Here is a 20,538-nt window from a genome sequence, read left to right on the forward strand (position 1 = left end):
TATTTTTAGTTTAGGCTAGTAGCAAATATGGAATCGCTTTTTACAGCTTCTGTTATTTTGGTTGTATTCCTATCTATATTGGATTGTGGTTCGTGCCAAAGATCGTGCAGCAACTGTAAGTGTTACTGATGTTTTGGATAAACTTTACTAACCTCACGTTTTAAGCAATCGGGCACTCCGGAAAAATTGGACCCACCCCAATGCTCGGCTAAAAATTAAAACTCGACGAACGTTTTGTTTGTTTGTGTAAATCGTTGTAAAGGACGCGTAACATTTACAAGAAAACTGTTGCTTTTGGCGGTCTGGTCAGGGTAACTGTTTTTGAACGGCTACTACCCATGCAATAACCATTTGCATTGTTTTCAAAGCATATTTCAAAAGATACCGATGTCTATGACTTTACAATACCAGTTTGGCCATAAATGGCATCTATAAGTAGTACCAAAGTAAACAATTGTGCAAGGGGGTCGCGAGGTATTCGTTTTTGTTGTTTGCAACACAATTTTGTGGAAAAGGTTTCTTCTTGTTAATTACCAAAAGCAATCTCGCCTACTTAATTAAACTTAAAACTCTTTTATTTGAATACCTTTTTTAGTCTTTTATGACATTCCCATGGCTCTACCTTACAATTTCTTCTTTCTTTTGCAGTTTCACTTGCAATAAACAGTATTACTCCGGCGGTTTCATTGTTGTATGATGCCAGTCAGACGGCCACAACAGGAACAATCCGTATCAATGTTTCGTGGACAATCGATGGATCAGAGGGTAAAGGTTAAACTTATCGTATTGTCCAGTTTCATTATTGCAAAAGTTTGTGTAGTTTTATAATGCCTGAATTGGTACGGAAACCACAAAACGAAACTTCAACACCACCACCTGTCCTAACATAGTATGCACTCGACCGTGAACTTGCTCCGGTTAGCATGTTTTTTTATGCATGACTGCAAACATGTATAATGTAATGTAGAGTGATTTACAAACTTAAGTGTGTCTTTGACAAAGGTTCATAATTATCCTCTTAGGGATTACAATAGTTTTACATATTTACTTATTTGCAACGTATACAACAAACAAAAACCCAAGCATCACTTCTTTGTAATGCATCTTTGACAATCTAAATGTCAAGCTACTCACTACCCCGGCCTAATGATAAGTTATAAGATTAAATACAAAGATTTGGATTTATACACTGACACAATTTTTGAGCAAAGTAGCATTTCAAAGGGCAAACATATGAAAAAAAGTACGTGGTGTTGATGGAAGGTTTTCATAATAGCACGATTTCTCTTGCCTGCTGAACGATTCTACTTCCAAACACCTGGGAGGGATAAAGAAATGCTATGCAAAGTTACATTACCGTTGCTATCAGGTTTTTATGTTTGCCTTTGTGAGAGTTTCTTTTTGAGGCTGTTGGACTAGCATTGTGGTGGTTATGTAATCACTTTTTAATGGTGCATTCGTTCCGGCTTTTAGCCTCGTCTTTGTTGTTATGGTTCACAGATTAGAAGAACGACCATTAAGGGCTTTGTCGGATAGGGTTGCAAACACTGTGTGACATTTTTTTGCTTCAAGTGACATGAAGCAAATACAAAACCTACGTTAATTTTTAAACTTGAAATACACTGGAGCAGGGTGGTCCAAAAGTGGGGAGATGGAGGCAACATTAGGGTTGTGAAAAACTTGACGGGCTGTAAATTTAAGAGCCAAATTAAAAAGTCAACGCGTATATATGTCTTCACATCGTGCAAAAAAGGCCCCTTTTTGCTTATAATACCTTACCCGGTACCTTACAATAGACACATATTGACCTGCAATTTGATGATTAGCATCTTATTTCGAGCTATGTCAGCTCCAATTGATAATAGTATGCAGAAAGTGTTCGCAAGCAAACGCTGATTTGTGATAACAAACGCTGATTTGTGATGTTAACAATGATAATTGTGTAAACGTCTGTAAATGTATTCATTATGTAAGTGTCTAGTAGTAATGATTTTGAAGAAGCTGCTTGTCCAAAGAAAAGAATTTCCATTTTTTGCACAATCACGTTGGTCATTGATGTAACACACAAAACGTAATCGGATGGAAGCACTTGAAAATGATAAGAATCACAGAATTTTATTTGCTTTTAAAGTACCAATACTTTAAAAACTTTGCGCACATACAAAGTGTGAAAACGTCACACCCTTTACTACACAATAGTAGATAAATCCCCAAATTTGTACAATACTGACTCGGGATAGAACGAACGCCTAATATTCTATCACACTGGTCGAGGTTAATATCTTGTATTTGTTCACCCAGATGCGATTGATGGTTTCTTGTTGAAAGTACGATCAACCAGCAGTCCAAGTAATCTGCCTCTGCGGCCCATTGAGCCCTGTGTTCCCGCGTAAGTTCACAATAAACTTAGATGTTTACTTTTGGCAAGCTTTTGGTCTTTTCAGCAAGTTTTGATGTTAAACCTAGCGTGTTGACATTTAAGGATTTAAGGTTCATCTTTCATACACTGTACGCAAGGAAACCAAAAATAAGATCCAGATACCGTCTACAACAGTGGTTTCCAATTGTTTTATAAGTGCCTGATCTTAGTATTTTAAGTCGTAATGTCGCAATCAAGACAAAAGATTTGTAAAATTTTTGGTTGAACAATCGCCAAATTATTAACGCAGAATATTTATGCTCATTTCCAGCAAATTTACAGAAATACCGAGAAAAATCTACGTGTTAATTCGACTCGCCGATGTGCTATATAACTACACCAATGGCTTGATCTACACCACACTCACGGTGTTTGGAAAATAATTTTATAGTTACACAACCACAAATACAAACGTTTTTATATACACGTACACATTTGTGTGTGCATAGTGTTGTTGTCGGGCACATTTTATAAACGTTCTTTATTGTTCATCTGGTAATAATATTCCTTCGGGCGTCTTCATCAGGGTAATGTCAGCTACCCAACACAACACCACAGATGGTGGGTGATAAAAACACAAGTTAAATGCACACTGATCGACAAAACAGAAAAAAACCTATTGCGGTTATGGTGGCCCTAGTCATTTGTCACGCTTCCCCCCTTTTGGTGTTATTTTCCCAGAATCGATTTTCATTTTTTGCTTGTTTGTACATCCACTAAGGGTCAAGAACCGGATCCGGTTCAACAAAAGAATAAGAACCGAAACCAACATTAGCATTCTAACGATGACTCAAATCGCTTTATTGGCACGAACATTCTACAGAAAGCGCTAAAGAAAAAAAACGCGTTAAACCTTAAAAGCGTTAAACCTGGAAAATTGTGCAGCTGCGACCTCTTGTATTTATGATGTAGTAAAATTGAAAAAAAACTAATTTAAAAGCGATGCTATACCAAATAGTATCGATTTCAGGTCAACTTTATGCTACAAACAAGTGGTTTCCAACCTTAATTTATCATATTAAACCTTTCCGAGTAAGAATTAATTTGTTTGGAAGCTGCTTAAATTACAAATCGAATCAAATCAACTTTGTTTGTGCATTGTAGATTTCAAATTGTTTTTGTATTTATAAAGTCGCTTATGTAAGCAGTAACTTTTCGGCAGCGGTCGTTCTGAAGCAAAAAATATAAACCCTGCAAGAACCTTGCCTCGGTTGCGTTTGACCCATAAACATAAAAAACTAATGGGGACTCATACTAGAGAGCGTCCTAGGTTCAAATCCCCTACAAATAACACCCAGAACCTGTGAAAAATTAGAAACGTTCATCTATTCTTTAAACCTTGTAGAGGGCAGCACATTTGGCTTGGAGGAGCTGAGTGTTCAAGCATTGGTTCACCCCCTGCATGCACCGGTGCAGCAACTTCTTCGTCATGCATCTGTAACGCAACCTGTCCATTTTACCAAGAAGTTAACGCTACGAGGTGTAGAGGAACTGCTAACCTCATTAGAGATGGTTTTACCCCATACAGCCGGGTTCGTTACTTCTTTCCATCTTTTATTCGTTGTGTTTATTTGCTCCTTTATTATTTTAACAGGATGTACGCTCAGCAATATTTGAAGGCTACTTCCATGAGGCATACCAGGCCGATATCTATATATATAAAAGGTATAACAGTGGCAAGAAAGACTCTTTTTATTATAACTGTTTATTTATTATAACTAATGGTAACAATGCTAAAAACACTTTCCATAAATTTTATCGAAACACTTGCCGTACACAAGACACATGTTCGGTGCTTTTATTTATTTTATTTTTTTTTTCGACAAATAAGTGCAGAAGATTTTTTTGTAACGAACGATGAGACTAAAAACTTTTGTTTGTCTTAAGAGAATTTACTCGTCCACCATCATCTGTGTTTGCGATTAACACCGAAAATTCAGACTGCCCAGCTCTAATAGCATCCAACACCAACCGCACACCGCTACAAGCTGTTGCGGTATGTTGTGGTAAGTTTAATCGCAATAAAACCGTACAGCTGTGACGCTACTTCTGCGCTAAAACGAATTTACGACGACTGTAACAAATTTGCTAACATTTTTTTTTGCAGAATGTAGAAAAATTGGTTCATGCATTGTGCAAGTGTGACGTCAATTTTGTGTTAAATTGATGACGTAATTGGCAAGTTTGATGTCATTCCGTTTTTTTTGCGACCAAATCGGGTTATGCCCTGCGTAAATGTGACGTCCTTCTGCGATTCAGTGACCTTGTGACGTCGGTTCTGCAATTTGTTAAACTTGTGACGCCACTAGCGATTACAGCACTTCTTTTTCATTTGCAGACGTAAACGTTACTCAAGTGAGACCCGTCAACGTAGGTCATGTGACGTCAGTCAATTTAAACGCGGCGACTGTGACGTTGCATATCACGTGGTTACCACCAGTTTTGCAAGAAAATCTTAGTTTCTCCACCGGGGCTTTGTCTATTGATCCAAGTATTACTTTTACAAGAGAGGTAGGCGTTGATTTGCTTTTGGTGTTGACAACTAACTCTACAATAAGACATAGAATTGATAAATAACGTTGTTTGGTTATATCTTTGGAACAAGGATCGGCAACCCCAACCTTGGCACACGGGTTTTTTCCATGTCACGCCAACTGATTTGCGCGTTCATATTGAAGTAACAATTTTACCTGTTTCACTGCTTGTTTATGGTTTTTATCATGCCATTGTTTTTAAAATTTAGCCTTACATATACAAAACACTCTGCTTTCTCTGCATTATTGAAATCTGCTGCCACGAATATTTAAAAAAATGTTGGCACGCGAGGTCATTAACACATGAAAATAACAAGTAATTGTCGCCTAAAAGGTTGCCGACCCCTGCTTTATAGGCCATATCACTGGCAGTCTGGTAACTTCATGTTGGTTGCAGCCAGTGGAAATAATAACCAATCCAATGGTTCCTCCCGAACTGCAAATTCCCTGTTACAATCGCAGCACAGGATTTCGGATGAAGCTTACAGGTTTACTACCAGGCCAGAACTATACCTACACAATCCGAAGCAACTACGACCAGGCCACTCAGTCAAAATACTGTTCTGCCGGACTCTGTGACGTAATTACCCACGTTAACCTTCCGAGTAAGTGGCGTCGTTTCGGTGTATATAAGGGCCGTTATTACATGGCGCCAGTGGTGGGATTCGGCCGGTTCGCACCGGTTCTGTAGAATCGTCTCACGAAATTTTATGAGATCAGCGAACCGGTTGGCATAACTGGTTACTGACAATGGATTTACTGTCAATGGACCGGATCAAAAGTATGACTTTAGTGATAGGACCGACTGGAAAAAAAATTTGAAACCCACCACTGCATGGCACCTACATTCGTTAATAGAGTGGGTTTCGGTACTACGGAGCATATTTTTTCTGGAAGACACACGTTTTAGTTCTACAAATTTTTTTTTGCTATAGTTTGCTGTCCGAACTGGTTTCTGTTTTATATTATATCATTATACTGTAGGACAAATTAAGTGACACCTTACAGCAATAAACTGATACTGAATATGTAAATATAAACGAATTGAACATTACCCTTAAATTGCCATGCAGTTAAAAGCCACTGTTAAAAATAAGCTGTTGCAAAAGCAGTTCTGTATTTTCTCAAACTGTTTGCCTTATATAGACATCACTTTGTGCGACCCATACTTCAATGCATGTAGCAACGATCCGAAAACGGTTTGCGGTCGGAATGGAACTTCATATGTTTGCTCATGTGAAACAGGTTACATGAGGTGAGTTCAGACCACAATGCAAAACACAAATTTACTGCATATTTTACAACAGAATTACCTTACCGGCTGTAACACCTTAAATTGTAGACTGTTCCGATTGAAAAATCAGTTTTATGCGTCGCATTTAAAATGCTTGGGAAATATACAGACTTTTTGTTAACATTGCACATGATCAGTCAAAAAATACTTTTTTTTAACAAATGTGTACAAACAAATGCAAATTTTCTGCTACAACAAAACAACATACCTTGTAATATCTAATCTTATTTTTTTAAATGATTCAAAACTTTAATAGCCAAAACTAATATTTTTATCTTCAGGAATATGAACGGGATCTGTAGTGATGGGGACATCCTCAAGGCTTCGTTATCTCTATCAGTTGTATGCGTTGTCTCAATCCTCCTCACTCTATTCTTGTAGATTTAAAACCACATTCATTTACTTGTAGACTAGTTTCATCATTTTTACTAACTCTGAGGAAAAAAATCACTTTAAAAATACTATGAAAAAATTAAAATAGCTTTGTAGGCTACAATTTATCCTCTTTTGATGGTGAAAATTAAATCTTAGTTTAAATCATGCCATTCTTCAAGCCAATGTTCAATTTTTCGCCTATTTTCTTGCCGAAGTTCTAAACGCACTTCAAGACGGACAAAAATTAAAAAGCAATGGTTGTGTGGAAATAAAAAGTTTTAAAAATTGTTCATAGTTGTAAACCGCCAATGACCCTTCTATAGTATGGTGAAAAGCGTTAAATACAACACGCTTTCTAAATGTGGTATTGTGTCTTATTAGCTGCTTCTCAAGTTAGGTTGGATCTGTTCGAGGAAGTCAAGCAGTATAACAGACAAATAACGATATGTTTAATGTATTTTAAAGCATTATTTTTATTTGTGCGGATGTAGGATTACCAGACGTCCGAAATTTCCCGGACATGTCCGAAATTTTGGGGCAATATCTATGTCCGGAATTCATTTTCAAAAACTTGTAGCCTACAGTATAGTTCTCACAATTCTTTTTTCAAGAACTCGATAGTTTACGTTTAAACTGTTGTCTGTTCTGATGCATGATGCTGACTACATTCATGCAAAATAACTTATCAACACGAATTACAGGCAGTGGTGGGATTCAAATTTTTTGTCAACCGGGTCTATCAAAAAGGTCATATTTTTCAGCAGGTTCTGATACAAAAAGTCCATTGACAGTAACCAGTAATGTTAACCGGTTCGCTGATCTCATAAAGGCCACGGGAGTTTCTGTTTTGTAACTTTGTAATTGTAATGCTAATATGTCAAAAATGGGACTGTCGGGTTAGTAACATGTAACAACATACTATATAACCATGGGCATCCTCAGAAAAACGAAATGGTGGAGCTACTAACACCATAACGAGAATCCGAACTTCGCTTTCACAAGGGGGCGTAAAAAGCTGAATTTTTATTTAGCGGCTATAAATGGGTTGGGTTGGGAAATAATTACATAAAATTTTTGCATTAGTAACTAATTTTTTGGGTTAGTTTTATTGAATTTTAAGTGCAAATACCTTACCCCGACCCTAATAGCCCTAACCGTGAACATTTTTGGAGATACAACCAATCAAATTTGGGTATGTGATTCTCGTCGGTAGAGCTACTAACACCATACGTTTCTCCTGATCCAAAAGTGCTTAATTTTTGACAGGTGGCGCAAAGAGCACTTTTTTCATTTAAAACGGTATATCTCAAAAAATGCTAACGGTTAGGGCTATTAGGGTTGGGGTAAGGTATTAGCACTTACAATTCAATAAAACTAACCCAAAAAGTTAGTTACTAATGCAAAAATTTTATGTAAATATTTCCCAGCCCAACCCATTTATAGCGGCTAAATAAATAATTCAGCTCTTTACGCCACCTATCGAAAATTAAGCACTTTTGGATCAGGAGAAACGTATGGTGTTAGTAGCTCTACCATTCTCGTCATGGTGTTAGTAGCTCTACCCAGAAAAACACAGGGGAGGGCAATAGTACTGTTACATGGCCATTCGAGAAACGCTATTTCAGAAAAAAAATCATCTGACAGTGCTAATCATACGCAACAATCCTAATTTAGCAAAATAATACAATAAACACAAAATTAATCCAATGACGTAATATCCAATGACGTAATAATATGCGTGTTGCCGGGCTGTTGTTTTGCTCCTGCAAATATGGCTCCGTAATCCAAGCTACAGCAGCTTATTAAAGTGTAGCAACTGGGTTGTGGTAATTAATATTTCATTCACAACCTTTTTTTTAAAATGTGAGCCATTTTATTTTTGTTTTGATACACATGAGCGCATTCGCTATAGCGTATTTGCCAATTTAAATGTCACAATGAAAATTGAGAAAAGGCTTTCTCTTCGTGATATGTTGTTTTGATTTTGACTGTCCAAATAATTAGGCATTACAATGTCAGTCAGTTACATAAAATAACAGTTAGTCAGTTACATAAAATAGCGTTGTAAATACTGTGGCGAATTTTGTTTTAATAAATCTTTGTCAATATAAGGTACGAGTTTTAGTAGTCTTAAACACTTAAGTAGGCAAATGTCCTCAACAACGGAACCAGCTGTTGAAAAAATAGCTGAGAAAACGACAACAAAAACATCTAAAAGGAAAAAGGGGAAAACAAAAGTTCCTGCAAAGAAAAACAGTCCAAAATCTCCAGAAGGCAAGCAAACAGAAATTCAAGACTTCTGTTCACCAAACAGCAAACTGTTGCAGTCTGACAATAACTTAACAAATCGTAGAACCCCAGAAAAAGAATCTCAAAACCCCAAGAGAGGTGTAAGCGGGGCAGTGAACATTTCAGTAACTGCTAAAATGGTACCATCGCCTACTGATATTGGATTTTTAAAAATGTCTCCCTTTGTTGAACGGAAACAAGTAAAAACAGAACAGAGCGATTATAACCAAGTCAACAATGTGGAAACACAAGAACCATTTCCAGCTAGTCCACTAACTAAAGGAAAACGGAATGCAACGAGAAACAAATCTTCAAAGTCCAACAAGTAAATGTTGTAACCAGATTTCTATTAGCATCAACATGTGGTTTTAATAATGCCTTTAAAGCCCATACCGTCAGGCATGCTGGTATTGTAAACATTTAAAATCAACCTGTATTTTTCGGTTACAGTGTGTGAAGGCACTGTTACTTGTATAAGACAAAAATGCCTTTTTTGATTTTAGACAGGTAAAAGCAAGCATCCCTGTTAGCCACAAACTCACAGACTTCTATCCTGTTCGACGAAGTTCCAGGAAGACAAATTCCTTAATTAAAGTGGGTACATTAAAATTACAAATGAATGTTGTGAATAAAAGTGTAAACAAAACCTTATATTGAACAGTAAAGATTATTGCAAACACATTTTTTTAAATTTTTAATTGACTACAGCTTTGCACTCCCATTTTATCTAGTATTGACTGTCTCATTACTTACCAGACTTTCTCTCGTAATTTCTCAAATAAACTGAACAGAAATAATTATTTGTACATTCTTATACTTAGAAAGAACAAGAGGAAGAAATAACGAAAGCAATATTGGACAACTGTGAAGATGGAATGAAGGTCGTTGAGTTTCCTGGAAAAGGTCGGGGAGTTGTTTCAACCAGGCAAGTTTTTTTTCAAGACTTTAATACATTGTGTTTGTGCTTAGGACATTGAAAAGTTGGGTAAAATTTTCTGACTTCAACCTAAAATTAAGCAACCCAAAAATGTATGTTTCTCTAACAATATTTATTTCTATTTTGTTTGCAAAACCTTCATGACTTTGACTCCACAGTGGCTATAAAACAGCATAGCTCTATCTTATAGAAGCAATTTATGTGATGCTACAAGCATAGTTGTGCTATAGGTAACTTAAAATCATCTATTGCAATGCTGACATACAAAGTCATCTTTGATATAATTTGTCTCACTAAACTTGGTGTTTTTATTCAAAGGCCTTTTAGTAGAGGAGAGTTTGTTGTCGAGTATGCTGGTGACCTTGTAAGTTGGCCAGAGGCTCGAAAACGAGAACAAGAATACCAACTTGACGCTGCTGTGGGATGCTACATGTATTATTTCAATGCAAAGGGCCAAAACTTTTGGTAAGCTTTTTGTCTTTAAAAGAACTAATATATTGTTGGTTGCAAACTGTAACCATAGTTAGGTGAAGTGTGATATTAGTATATAATTTTTTGACATTGCTTAAGATCACTTTAAAATGTGCATTATCATGGATATAACAATACAAGTTTAAGGCCCAACATATTGGAAAATTTACTAACACCATACCTCTATTAGGGTCGTGGTAAGGTATTACCATTTAAAATTTAACAAAACTAGAAGTAAAAGTTAGTTTCTAATGTTAAATTTTCAACAACTTACATCCTAACCCTACCTTTCAGCTGCTAAAATAAATAATTCAGGTCTTTGTGGCACCTATCAAAAGTTAGCGGAATGTGGGTCTGCCGTAGGTGTGGTGTTAGTAGCTCTACCCAACATATTAGGTTGATTGATTTCACTCCAAAAATTGTTTACAGTGGTTTTGCTATACAGTGGTTTTTAGTTGATTGTAAATTAACCCATGGTAAATCTCTTTTTCGAGTAAATTTTGAAAAGCAAGAGCAATTTTGGGCCTGAAGTTACTGAAATAAATAACTGTATGTACCTAAAATATATAGTGGGGAAAAAATACATTAAAATGAAACTTTTATATTACAATTTCACATAAAACCAACTTTAACATCATGTTAGCATTTAAATTTCGGTTGCACGCTCCAAATCAGTGGTTCCCAAACAAGGAGGAATTTAAAACCTGAGTGGAGGAATTTACTTTAGTTTGTACATCTGGTTTGTGAAAACGCCCAATTTTAAATGATGAAGCAATTATATTGGGGAATAAGAATGTTTTGCATTGTTAAGTAAGGCATTTGTCAATAAAGGATGGGAGCCACTGTTCTAAGAAAGAGTTGCTGTTAAAACAACAAACTAATCATGCCATTTGTCTCATTTAGTATTGATGCTACTTCTGAGAGTGGTCGCTTGGGTCGTCTGTTAAACCACAGTCGTAGGAATCCAAACTGTTTGACAAGGCTTGTTTGGGTACAAGGCAACGACAGTAAAAAGATCCTTCCTCGGCTTGTTATAGTAGCCAAACGCGAAATAACAACTGGAGAAGAACTGACTTATGACTATGGAGATCGAGACAGATCAGCCCTTGAGGTTCATCCGTGGTTGAAAAACTGAAATTGTTCGGAATCTTAACAGCAATTCATCTGCCAGTATCAAATCAGCACCACTTAGCAACTGTTTAACTTACTGCCAAACGTTGTCTTTTATGGTACACCTTTATGTAATGAGCGAATGCATTTAGTTGGTTTCTGTTAGTGCACTTATGGACAAAAATAACAAATTTATTCTTACTCTGTGTTTAATGCTACATATTAAGTTAATAGTTTTCAAACGGTGCAAAATATTATTATTTGCTGAGTTACAAACACACATTTAAAATATACCTACTGTTGTAGATCTATTACTGCCCATTGTAAAGTTTTATGAAGTAACAGATAAAAAACACTGCCTGGCCACTTGTATCTTTTGAATTGTTTGTCCATTTTTTAGTTTGTTCTGTGTAGTTTTGTATATTGCATAAATTTGGTTGAAACTACAATTTATTGTTGGTTTAGAGATGCAAAATCAAATCAAACTTGCCTTAAACATTTGTGTACCATTAAAACTGTTTATTTAATTGTTGGTGATGATTATAGTTCTTAAGTTTCAATTTTTTGCACATACCTGTAGCACAGGCTTAATTAGCCGTGTCAAAGTTGTAAGCTGACTCAATTTTGGGCCCAAATCCTGCTTTTTTGAAAGCCTGATTTAAGCAACTTGAAAACTGTCATGCGAATATGGTGAACAAATTCGGCAGGTAGGCCTACATACTGAAGCAAATTAATACACACCACACACCAGGGTAGTTGGCCTAAAAATGCGATATATTTGTATTATAAACCACATAGCAAATACGTCCGATAAATAAATAGGGAAGATTACATAAAAAAGAATAAACATTGTTTTGAAATTTATTTTAAAGAGAACCGTACAAGCCAAGTAAATTGACCTTCTGTACCAACATAAATAACTATTTAAGGTTACTGTTTGATCAGAGCCATTAGTTTAATTGCGATTTTTACCCTGAATGAAGTTTGTTGATCAGAAATTAAATTTTTGACTTTATTTCCGTTTGATTTCTGTGTATTTCGCCTTGACAACGTGATTGATTCCCGGGGAACTCCCCCAAACAAGACTGCTTGAGTTTTTTGCTTTGTGTCTGCTCTTTTTACGTTTAGTGAAGTTACGGAAGTTAACTTTTCTATGCCGATAAAACTCTCTAGTACTAATAATGAGTGAAACTTTGTTCGACCAACGGACGCCTAGAGATGGCAAACACATCTTAGATGCAACGTACCACGATGTCCAAATAAAACAGGTCAAAAAAATCAACAAAACCTGTTCGTTCGCCTTAGAAAAACGTTCAACAAAGTTTATAGAGTAAAAAGCCAAAAATTTTGCACTTTTTTAACCATAATCATGAGTGTAGCAAAATTGGTAAGAAAATAATTTTATAACCCTTAAAAGTAAATGTATGGTGGAAACAATTAATTGGCATCACTAACTTTGTCAATGGTCTGTTTTTGCCATCAACAAAACACTGTTATAATCTTACATGTTTTTACAGGTGCAAATCATTAATCCAAATAGTGGAACAGTGACTTTCAAAGACCATCATGAGCCAGTCACATCCATCTATCAAACACCACAAACTGGAAAGGTATCAACAAGTTTGTTTGTAATGAAATTTTCTCACTAAAATACACTGTTTTGGTAATTTAGTTGTTTGTTTGAAACTGAATTTTTATGTTTTGTAGACAGAGACACCCAAATATTCAACTGCTCCCCTAAAGAACAAAGTCCATGAAAATGAAGCAGAGTTAAGAACCAGTGATCAAAAAGACCATCTGCAAGGTAATAAACCATTAAATTTGGTACTTTTAAATAAGTGTTTGCTGCAAGGCATAATATATAACCAAGTATTGCTCTTCCGACAGTTTTTATTATAAATATTCAAGGTACTATTTGGAACTTTTACTTTCAATAAAATCATGTTATATGTACTAAATAAATCATGTTAATTCAGTTTATTTAGTTTAACAACAATGCGTCAAACTCACTTTTTTGTTAGCACAACTCACGTAATGTCTTGTAATGACTGTGTAGCTGCAGGCTCTGCACCACATTTAGCGCTGAACCACTTTGTTCCCACTTCACACTATTTCAACATAGTGAAGATATTTCCAGCTCAATGATTGGCATTATGCTGATTTTCTACTGGCCTAAAACACATTAAAATAGGCCTAAAAAAATTTAAGGAAGTCTTTTCTTATTTTTTTGCAGAACCAACCAATCCTCATGGACTTTCAGTACATATATTGAATGTTCCTCTTTCTCCGAACCTGGCCACTGGTCAGGAGGAGCCAAGATCTACATCCCGATCCTTTCATAGGGATGTCCATCACTCTGATGAGGCAGAGGAGAAAAAGAGAAGACACAAAGAAGATCTAATGGCAAAAAAGCAACAAATTATCCAAACTTTGTCCTCATTTGCTCGGAGGCCAAGTGCGAAACATAGAAGTAATGAACCCCAGTTTTATGAGGTAATGTCCATTGATCTTTAGTGAAATACTCATTGTATTATAATTTATTTTATAGGGCAACACCAGAATATTTATTAAGCACATTCATATGTTAATGTTTAGCAAACATTTGTAGCAGTGGTGGGATTCAAATTTTTTGTCAGCTGGTTCTATCAAAAAAGTCTTATTTTTCAGCTGGTTCTCTAACCAGTTAGCTGATCTTATACAATTTCCTGAAATGGTTCTATAGAACCGGTGCAAACTGGCTAAGTCCCACCACTGGTTTGTAGTACACCAGGCCTAATGCAGGTGGTATACCGAATCAAGTCAGTTCACCAAGCATTTCCATATATGGCACTGGCTAGAAAAATTTAACCTGCAGTGTGATTCAAATCCACATTTCTTTACAGTGCCGCCACTATATCGAGCTACTCAAGCATGGTGGGCTTACAACTGAAAATTAAATCACAAGCATTGATGCCTTTTATTTCACCAAATTTCTTTATGCTATGTGCTGGTAGTGCAATTATTATTCTTAGGTCTAGCATACCATGATTTTTATTAGGGATGTGCCAAAACTGCAAATGTTCTGTTTGGTCGAGCACCGAGCATCTCACGTTAATGCTCGGTGCTCGGCCGAGCACGCTCGGTTCATTATGACATCACAAAAATCCTCTTTCTACGTTTTAGCTCTACAAGGTCTCTTACGTCACCAGCGGTGTATTAAGCTGTACAGGTCTCAGAAGTACACGTTTTTTTACAATCTAATACATTTGAAAAAATCATTTGTTTTTGTTCATAGACACCCTTCTGAACACTAGTTACATATGTCAGCAGGGCATGAATATGCAAATTTACTGCTCGGGTCAGTTTGTGCAGCTGCTCGGCCGAGCACCGAGCATCAAAAACAGCGATGCTCGGTACCGAGTACTCGGGTTCTGGCTCGGCTCGGCGCATCCCTAATTTTTATCAATATATTAGTAAAACTACAGAGCTGCTTACTAAACATGACTTATACAGGTCTCGCCGGGAGTTGTTATATCAGAGCGACCACTATCTCGAGTTGTTTATTCACCAAACAGATTGTAAGTTTCCTAATGTTTATTTCTGAATAAAAGTTTAAACACAGTAAAAAAATAAAAAGTAACAAACATCACATGTTTAACCAACTAAAACTACAACGAAAATTGCACTAATTAATATCTGCAGGGCAACTATACACAGCTTTATTTTCTTTCTGATAATCTTTCCCAAATTGGTTTGAATACTTTAAGAAAACTTGATCAACTGTGGTACATTAATTTCGTTGCAGACATTTTATTTTGCACTGGTGATTACAATTTGCAGAAACACTTGCAATAAAATGTATTTACCACACACTGTATAAGCTACATGGTAGTTAGTCTTTAATTAACTACTACTATAAATCTGCAGATAGAGTTTCTGTACCTAATACTAATGTGGTGTTTGTTTTAGTTTGCCCTATTAAACCACACCACCATGAACTACAAATCAATCTTAATCGATAAAAGTCAAGTAATTTTTACTACCATACCTTGTGCTTCATACAGTAAAACTGCCGCATACTGAATGACAATGTTTATTTAAGCTTTGACTTTTAGAATATTCTTTCTGACATCACCTTTGAAGGTTAAGATTTACCCAGACCTCATGTATGCTATGTTTACATATCACCTAAACTCTTATTGTACAAGTCTGTAATTTAGGCGTATTACATGTCACTTTGGGTTGTGTAAACACGACTGTTAGTTTACTCTGCAAATTGCCTGTTCAGTACATTGACATGTTGTTTTAATACCACGTCCCAACGACACCTCACAGGGTTTATGGTTTATAGTTTGACCTTTGTAGTTAACAAGGCACAGTAGTTTGCTAGAATGTTGTGTTAAAGCTGCTGTGTTGTTTAACAAATGCTGCTCTGACTCGAAACATTCGTTTTCATGGAGATTCAACTTGTTTTGCCCAAAGTTAAGCCGTATGTTTGTAAATTAGTTGAAGACAATGTTTTTAAGTAAAGATTTAAGTATTTTGAATTTATACATGATAAAATCAGCATAAATCAGTACACAGGATTTAGTCCTAATATGACAGAATTTTTTCTAAAAATGTTTTTGTGAATATATTACTGGTTGTTTGTAGTAATTGCTGGTAGAAGTTAAATTTCATAAATGTATTGCTATTTTCTCTTGGCACCGTAATTAAATCTTATCCCTAAAAAACCTTACTTGTATTTTGACCTTTTATGTGAAATTTACAAAGAATTTTAGTAGTATTTATGAGGAAGTCTACTTTTAATGGATGTTAAAACAATAAAGAAAATCCTTGGTCCCAATAATTTAGTCACTGCCAAAAATACATTTGCCTAAAGTTTTTTTATATTTTTTGGAAAATATCACAAATGCACTAAAATACAAATGTTTGACTTAAAGGGCTACTGTGCCACAGTCAGGCAGAAGGAGGACTTGGATTAGTAACCGCTCAGGAAGCAGCCGAGCTGTGAGCAGTGTATCTTCTTCACGATGGAAAGTGAATGAGCCGTTGCCCCCCAAACCCAACTTGTTCATTAAAATGCCATTTAAACAAGTACCAGCACTAACAATGGACACAGCATACAAAGTATCTGTAAGTAATATTGTTTGTAATAAAAGCAACTTGATGGTTTGAAAGCTCTCGCAATGCAGGAAATTAAAATTAAGTTTGGTGGGGTACATTATGGTTTAAATTAGCTTTTTTTGGCCTGGTGAATGAAAATGGTCAATGAAATTGAACAGTGAATAAAATCAGTCACTAACCTGTTAAATAAAACATTGTAGGCCACATTATGTGGAAGAGACAATAGGTATACAATAGCAAAATATGCTGCAGCAATACAGCATTATAAAGCGTTAAGTGGCGGAAGCTTGCAAGAAATTAAGTTTGGAGCACTATAAGTAAACTTGACACAAATTCATGAGTTGGTAAAACATGACTTTTTTTGTTGAAAGTAAAAAATAATTAATAAAATTTGTATTTCAGGATGATCTTGTTCACCCTGGAGAGGAGTTACGTGCAACAACAGCATTTACAATATCTCGGGTAAGACATGTTATCAAGGGTATGCCTGATCCTGACCGCCTTGATTCAAGACAAGGTCGCCTATTAAAAGGAAGGTTGAAGCCTTTGAGGCCTGTAAAAGTAAGTTAAGAGTTGGCAAAGAATGGTTTTTAGTAGGTTACAAATGTTGTACCCCATAATCTCTTTATTTGAATGTCTAATGTACCAAGCTTTTGCATTCACATAGCTAGGTTTGCTTTTCACAATCATAGACTTGGAACAAATCAATTAAACAAATTATGTGATTATCTAGTGTAAAATTAACCAGAACCATCTGTTGTGGTAAAATTAGCAATAATTTTATTCACCAATTTAATTTTTGGACTAAAAGCTTTTTGGACTAAATTTTTAACCTATTTTGGGTAGTTTTATTTAAGGTTTATGTTGAACTGAACAAAAATATGTACAAATATAATTTTATACAGTCTGTCCTTCAGCAAAGTTATGACACTTAAGGGTCGCAAAGTGATTTCAGGCTTTTGTTGTTAGTCCTGGTATCATTTACATGAGTGTAGATGTTCATTGACCCAAATCTTTCTTGGCATGCTTTGTGTGATATTTGATTCCATTGTGATTAATTGAACCATACAAAACATGTAGGACTTTATTCACACCAAACATTTTAACACCAAAGCCTTAAAAACAAACTTATAGATTCTTTTGTAAATAAAAGAGGTACATTTATTGTAAAGAATAAAATTTTTGTTACTAATTTTATAAAATAAAAATATCTTTTGAATATCATTAATGTTAATGCAGCTGCAATTTTTATAATGAATGATAGTTCAAAGAAAGCATACTTAACAAAAAGCCTATAAAACTTGATTTTAATTAACAAACAAGCCAAATATTTGTATACAACACATCTTATGTCACTCTCAATAAAATGAAAGTCAAAACCCAACAGCAAAAAATGGCGAGAAAACAGCATTGATTCATTTGAGAATGAAATGAGATGTGTCAAAACATCATGTTCTACACAAATATTTTGGCTTGTTGTTTCTTTTTAGAATCTTTGAAACCATGAATTGCATACCTGGATTTCAATTGTTTACATACAAATGTTTTTCAATATACAGGCATTAATAAATCTTGCAGCAATATACTAATATCTGTGTCTGACTTTTAGTTGGTACTTCATGGTACAAATTTAACGAATTTAAGCATACAATGACCTAATTTTTAATTTAGCAATTTTAACAACTATCATTTAACACAGTGGTTCTCAAACTTTTTTTGTTGCGACGCCCCTGGACAAGTTTTTCTGGACTTGCGACGCACCAGCAAATAAAAGTTAATGAGGAAACTTATTATTAAAGTTGGGTTTATTGATACAACAACAAAAAGCCACGAAACAAAACTTTTTTGCGACGCCCTTGGAAAATTGAAAGGACGCACCAGGGCGTCGCAACTTACAGTTTGAGAACCACTGATTTAACATATTAACCATATGTTAAAAATATTTTTTATTGGTTTTAGTATGGATACCCTGGTGTTCGTTCCTGTCAAGGAATACAACCAGAAAACAGAAAGCAAGGTTATTCACCTAGTCCAAGCAGACAAAAACACCTTAAACAACAATATGTGGAGGTAGGATGTGCAACAGCGTTTACAATTTTTAGTACAATAGATTTATCAGTCAAACTAAAATAATACTTGGGTTATATTTTGGGTTTGCTTGATTTTTCCCTTCTTACAAAACTTATCAGCTGTTGTTACTGTATTTCCATTTTTCTTTTTCTTGATTGGCTTGTTTTGAAAGGATTCACAAATTACAAAATAAAATGATTACCATGTATATTGATATGCGTATTTTCTATGTTTCAGTTTTTATACATAAATTATTTGTTAAAAAGGTGGCATTGCAGCACTATCACATAACAATAGCACTTGGTTGCAATAACTAGTTACTTTTTGGCAGACACATTTCAATTTTAATTACAGGTTTGCAAAATGCATGAAGTTAGCCCTTTGGAAGGTGAATATGAACGAAGAATGAAAGCTCAATCTGTTACACCGGATGAGTCGTTACATCGAACCTCACCTCAGCCGTAAGTAAATCATGGTCTATTGAAGGCATTATACTCAATCAGCTGACCACCAAGCATTGCCATATGGCAAGCATAGGCTTGAAGAATGTGCATGCTATGATTTAGTAATGAGTGTGCCCTGATTGCCGGTCTGCAAAATTTCTTCAGAACTGATCCCAGTTATGAATTTATTTTCATCTTAACTGTAGGTGACAGTGTTGAACAAACAGATCTAATCTTAGCTAACTAACTATCACTATAATTTGATAGTAATAATTTTTCGTGTTTTAGAATCTGTATGAAAGTAGCTCCATAAATTTAGTTAAATAGATTTTATTTGGCTGCTTGGTGGTGGGACAATTGCTTTATAATTGCTATAGGTTACACAGTTGCATGTTCAATGCTTTTGGACTATAGATTTTGTATACCAAACAAACTTTCGCACTACATTTAAAATATATTCACAACATATTGTTTTAATAGTTTACCATTTAGATAACATTTCAAAATTGGGTGCTCACAGTTTTTATTGTCACTTTGGGAAGAAGGTATTATTTGGTGCATTTGTGAAGCCACTGTGTGGAGTGTTTGGTCATGATTCACCATTTATGCCACCCACAATTTGACTCCACGACCTTTTGAACATTGCACTGCTGTTTCCAACTTGGCTCAGTGCAATTGTGTTGATATGTGTTCTTTCACCAAGAAAAATAAATTCAACTAGATTTTATTCATAATTTTTTTTAGTGAAAATGACCCCGACTACCAAGAAGACATTTACCATCTTAACCTGCAACCAGATGCATTAAAAAGAATTGATGAAATACAAGATGAAAGCAGTCATATTGTGGATACATCTGAATATTCAAAGTATGAAAGACAAGTGCAAATACCACACAAAAACTTGTCTAATTGTTTTGATGACATGCATTTGGAAAGCAATGTCATTTACTAAAAGCAAATGCCATTTTCTTATCATTATTTCTTATCAAATGTCATTTATACTATCATTATTTTTAAATTTATGAATCTTAGTGCATTGCATGAATCAAAAATTACACATTTTCAGTTTTCAGTTTAATAATTTGTCCAACCTTGCCACTTTTGCAAACAAATGCAAAATATTTAGCTTTTAAGCCATTGACAGAATACTCTTACTTTCTAGGGTTTCTAAGTCCACTTAAGTACACTTGGCACTTCAATTGCACTCAATTACCCACTTTGGTCAAGTGGTTTTAAGTCTCTTTCATCCTATTATTCACTTTCTATTTATGTTTCCTAATCGTGTGAGCCATATATACTAACATGCCATAAAGTCGATTACTGTTTGCTGTTGCTTCTATTATCATGTTTTTTTGTGGTAAAAATAAAACTGATTAAAATGTTTGCAATCCTAGTGTTATGAAAATATATTGGGTCTCTGTTTATTATCCCAATTTTTCTGATTTAACATCAAACTGGGTATGCATTAGTGAAGGGCTAAAAAACTTTTT

General features: G+C 35.2%; 3 protein-coding genes and 1 long non-coding RNA gene across 4 annotated transcripts; all 4 read left to right on the forward strand.

Annotated features, from left to right (window-relative positions):
* Positions 1–662: 662 nt before the first annotated feature.
* LOC145231941 (uncharacterized) lies at positions 663–3,945 on the forward strand. Its single transcript, XR_013860793.1, has 3 exons — positions 663–765; positions 2,302–2,389; positions 3,765–3,945. It is a non-coding gene; the product is annotated as an uncharacterized LOC145231941 (long non-coding RNA).
* Positions 3,946–4,764: 819 nt separating this feature from the next.
* LOC145234000 (uncharacterized) lies at positions 4,765–6,854 on the forward strand. The gene is made up of 4 exons (XM_080098769.1): positions 4,765–4,930; positions 5,351–5,558; positions 6,100–6,208; positions 6,529–6,854. Exons 2-4 carry the CDS (start codon positions 5,375–5,377, stop codon positions 6,626–6,628), a joined length of 393 nt encoding a protein of 130 aa, XP_079954895.1. The 5' UTR covers positions 4,765–4,930; positions 5,351–5,374; the 3' UTR covers positions 6,629–6,854.
* A 1,850-nt stretch (positions 6,855–8,704) lies between these two features.
* Positions 8,705–11,956, forward strand: LOC145232476 (histone-lysine N-methyltransferase set-1-like). Its single transcript, XM_080097103.1, has 5 exons — positions 8,705–9,236; positions 9,415–9,505; positions 9,733–9,836; positions 10,167–10,313; positions 11,223–11,956. The coding sequence occupies exons 1-5, from the start codon at positions 8,773–8,775 to the stop codon at positions 11,452–11,454; spliced, it is 1,038 nt and encodes a 345-aa protein (XP_079953229.1). The 5' UTR covers positions 8,705–8,772; the 3' UTR covers positions 11,455–11,956.
* Positions 11,957–12,008: 52 nt separating this feature from the next.
* LOC145232475 (uncharacterized) lies at positions 12,009–20,431 on the forward strand. Its single transcript, XM_080097102.1, has 10 exons — positions 12,009–12,697; positions 12,947–13,039; positions 13,137–13,233; positions 13,663–13,922; positions 14,922–14,986; positions 16,352–16,544; positions 16,938–17,096; positions 18,495–18,605; positions 18,960–19,066; positions 19,793–20,431. Exons 1-10 carry the CDS (start codon positions 12,611–12,613, stop codon positions 19,998–20,000), a joined length of 1,380 nt encoding a protein of 459 aa, XP_079953228.1. The 5' UTR covers positions 12,009–12,610; the 3' UTR covers positions 20,001–20,431.
* The last annotated feature ends 107 nt before the right edge of the window (positions 20,432–20,538 follow it).

This window comes from Phallusia mammillata, chromosome 6, assembly GCF_965637545.1.
Source record: "Phallusia mammillata chromosome 6, kaPhaMamm4.hap1.1, whole genome shotgun sequence".
NCBI classification, from domain to species: Eukaryota; Metazoa; Chordata; class Ascidiacea; order Phlebobranchia; family Ascidiidae; genus Phallusia; species Phallusia mammillata.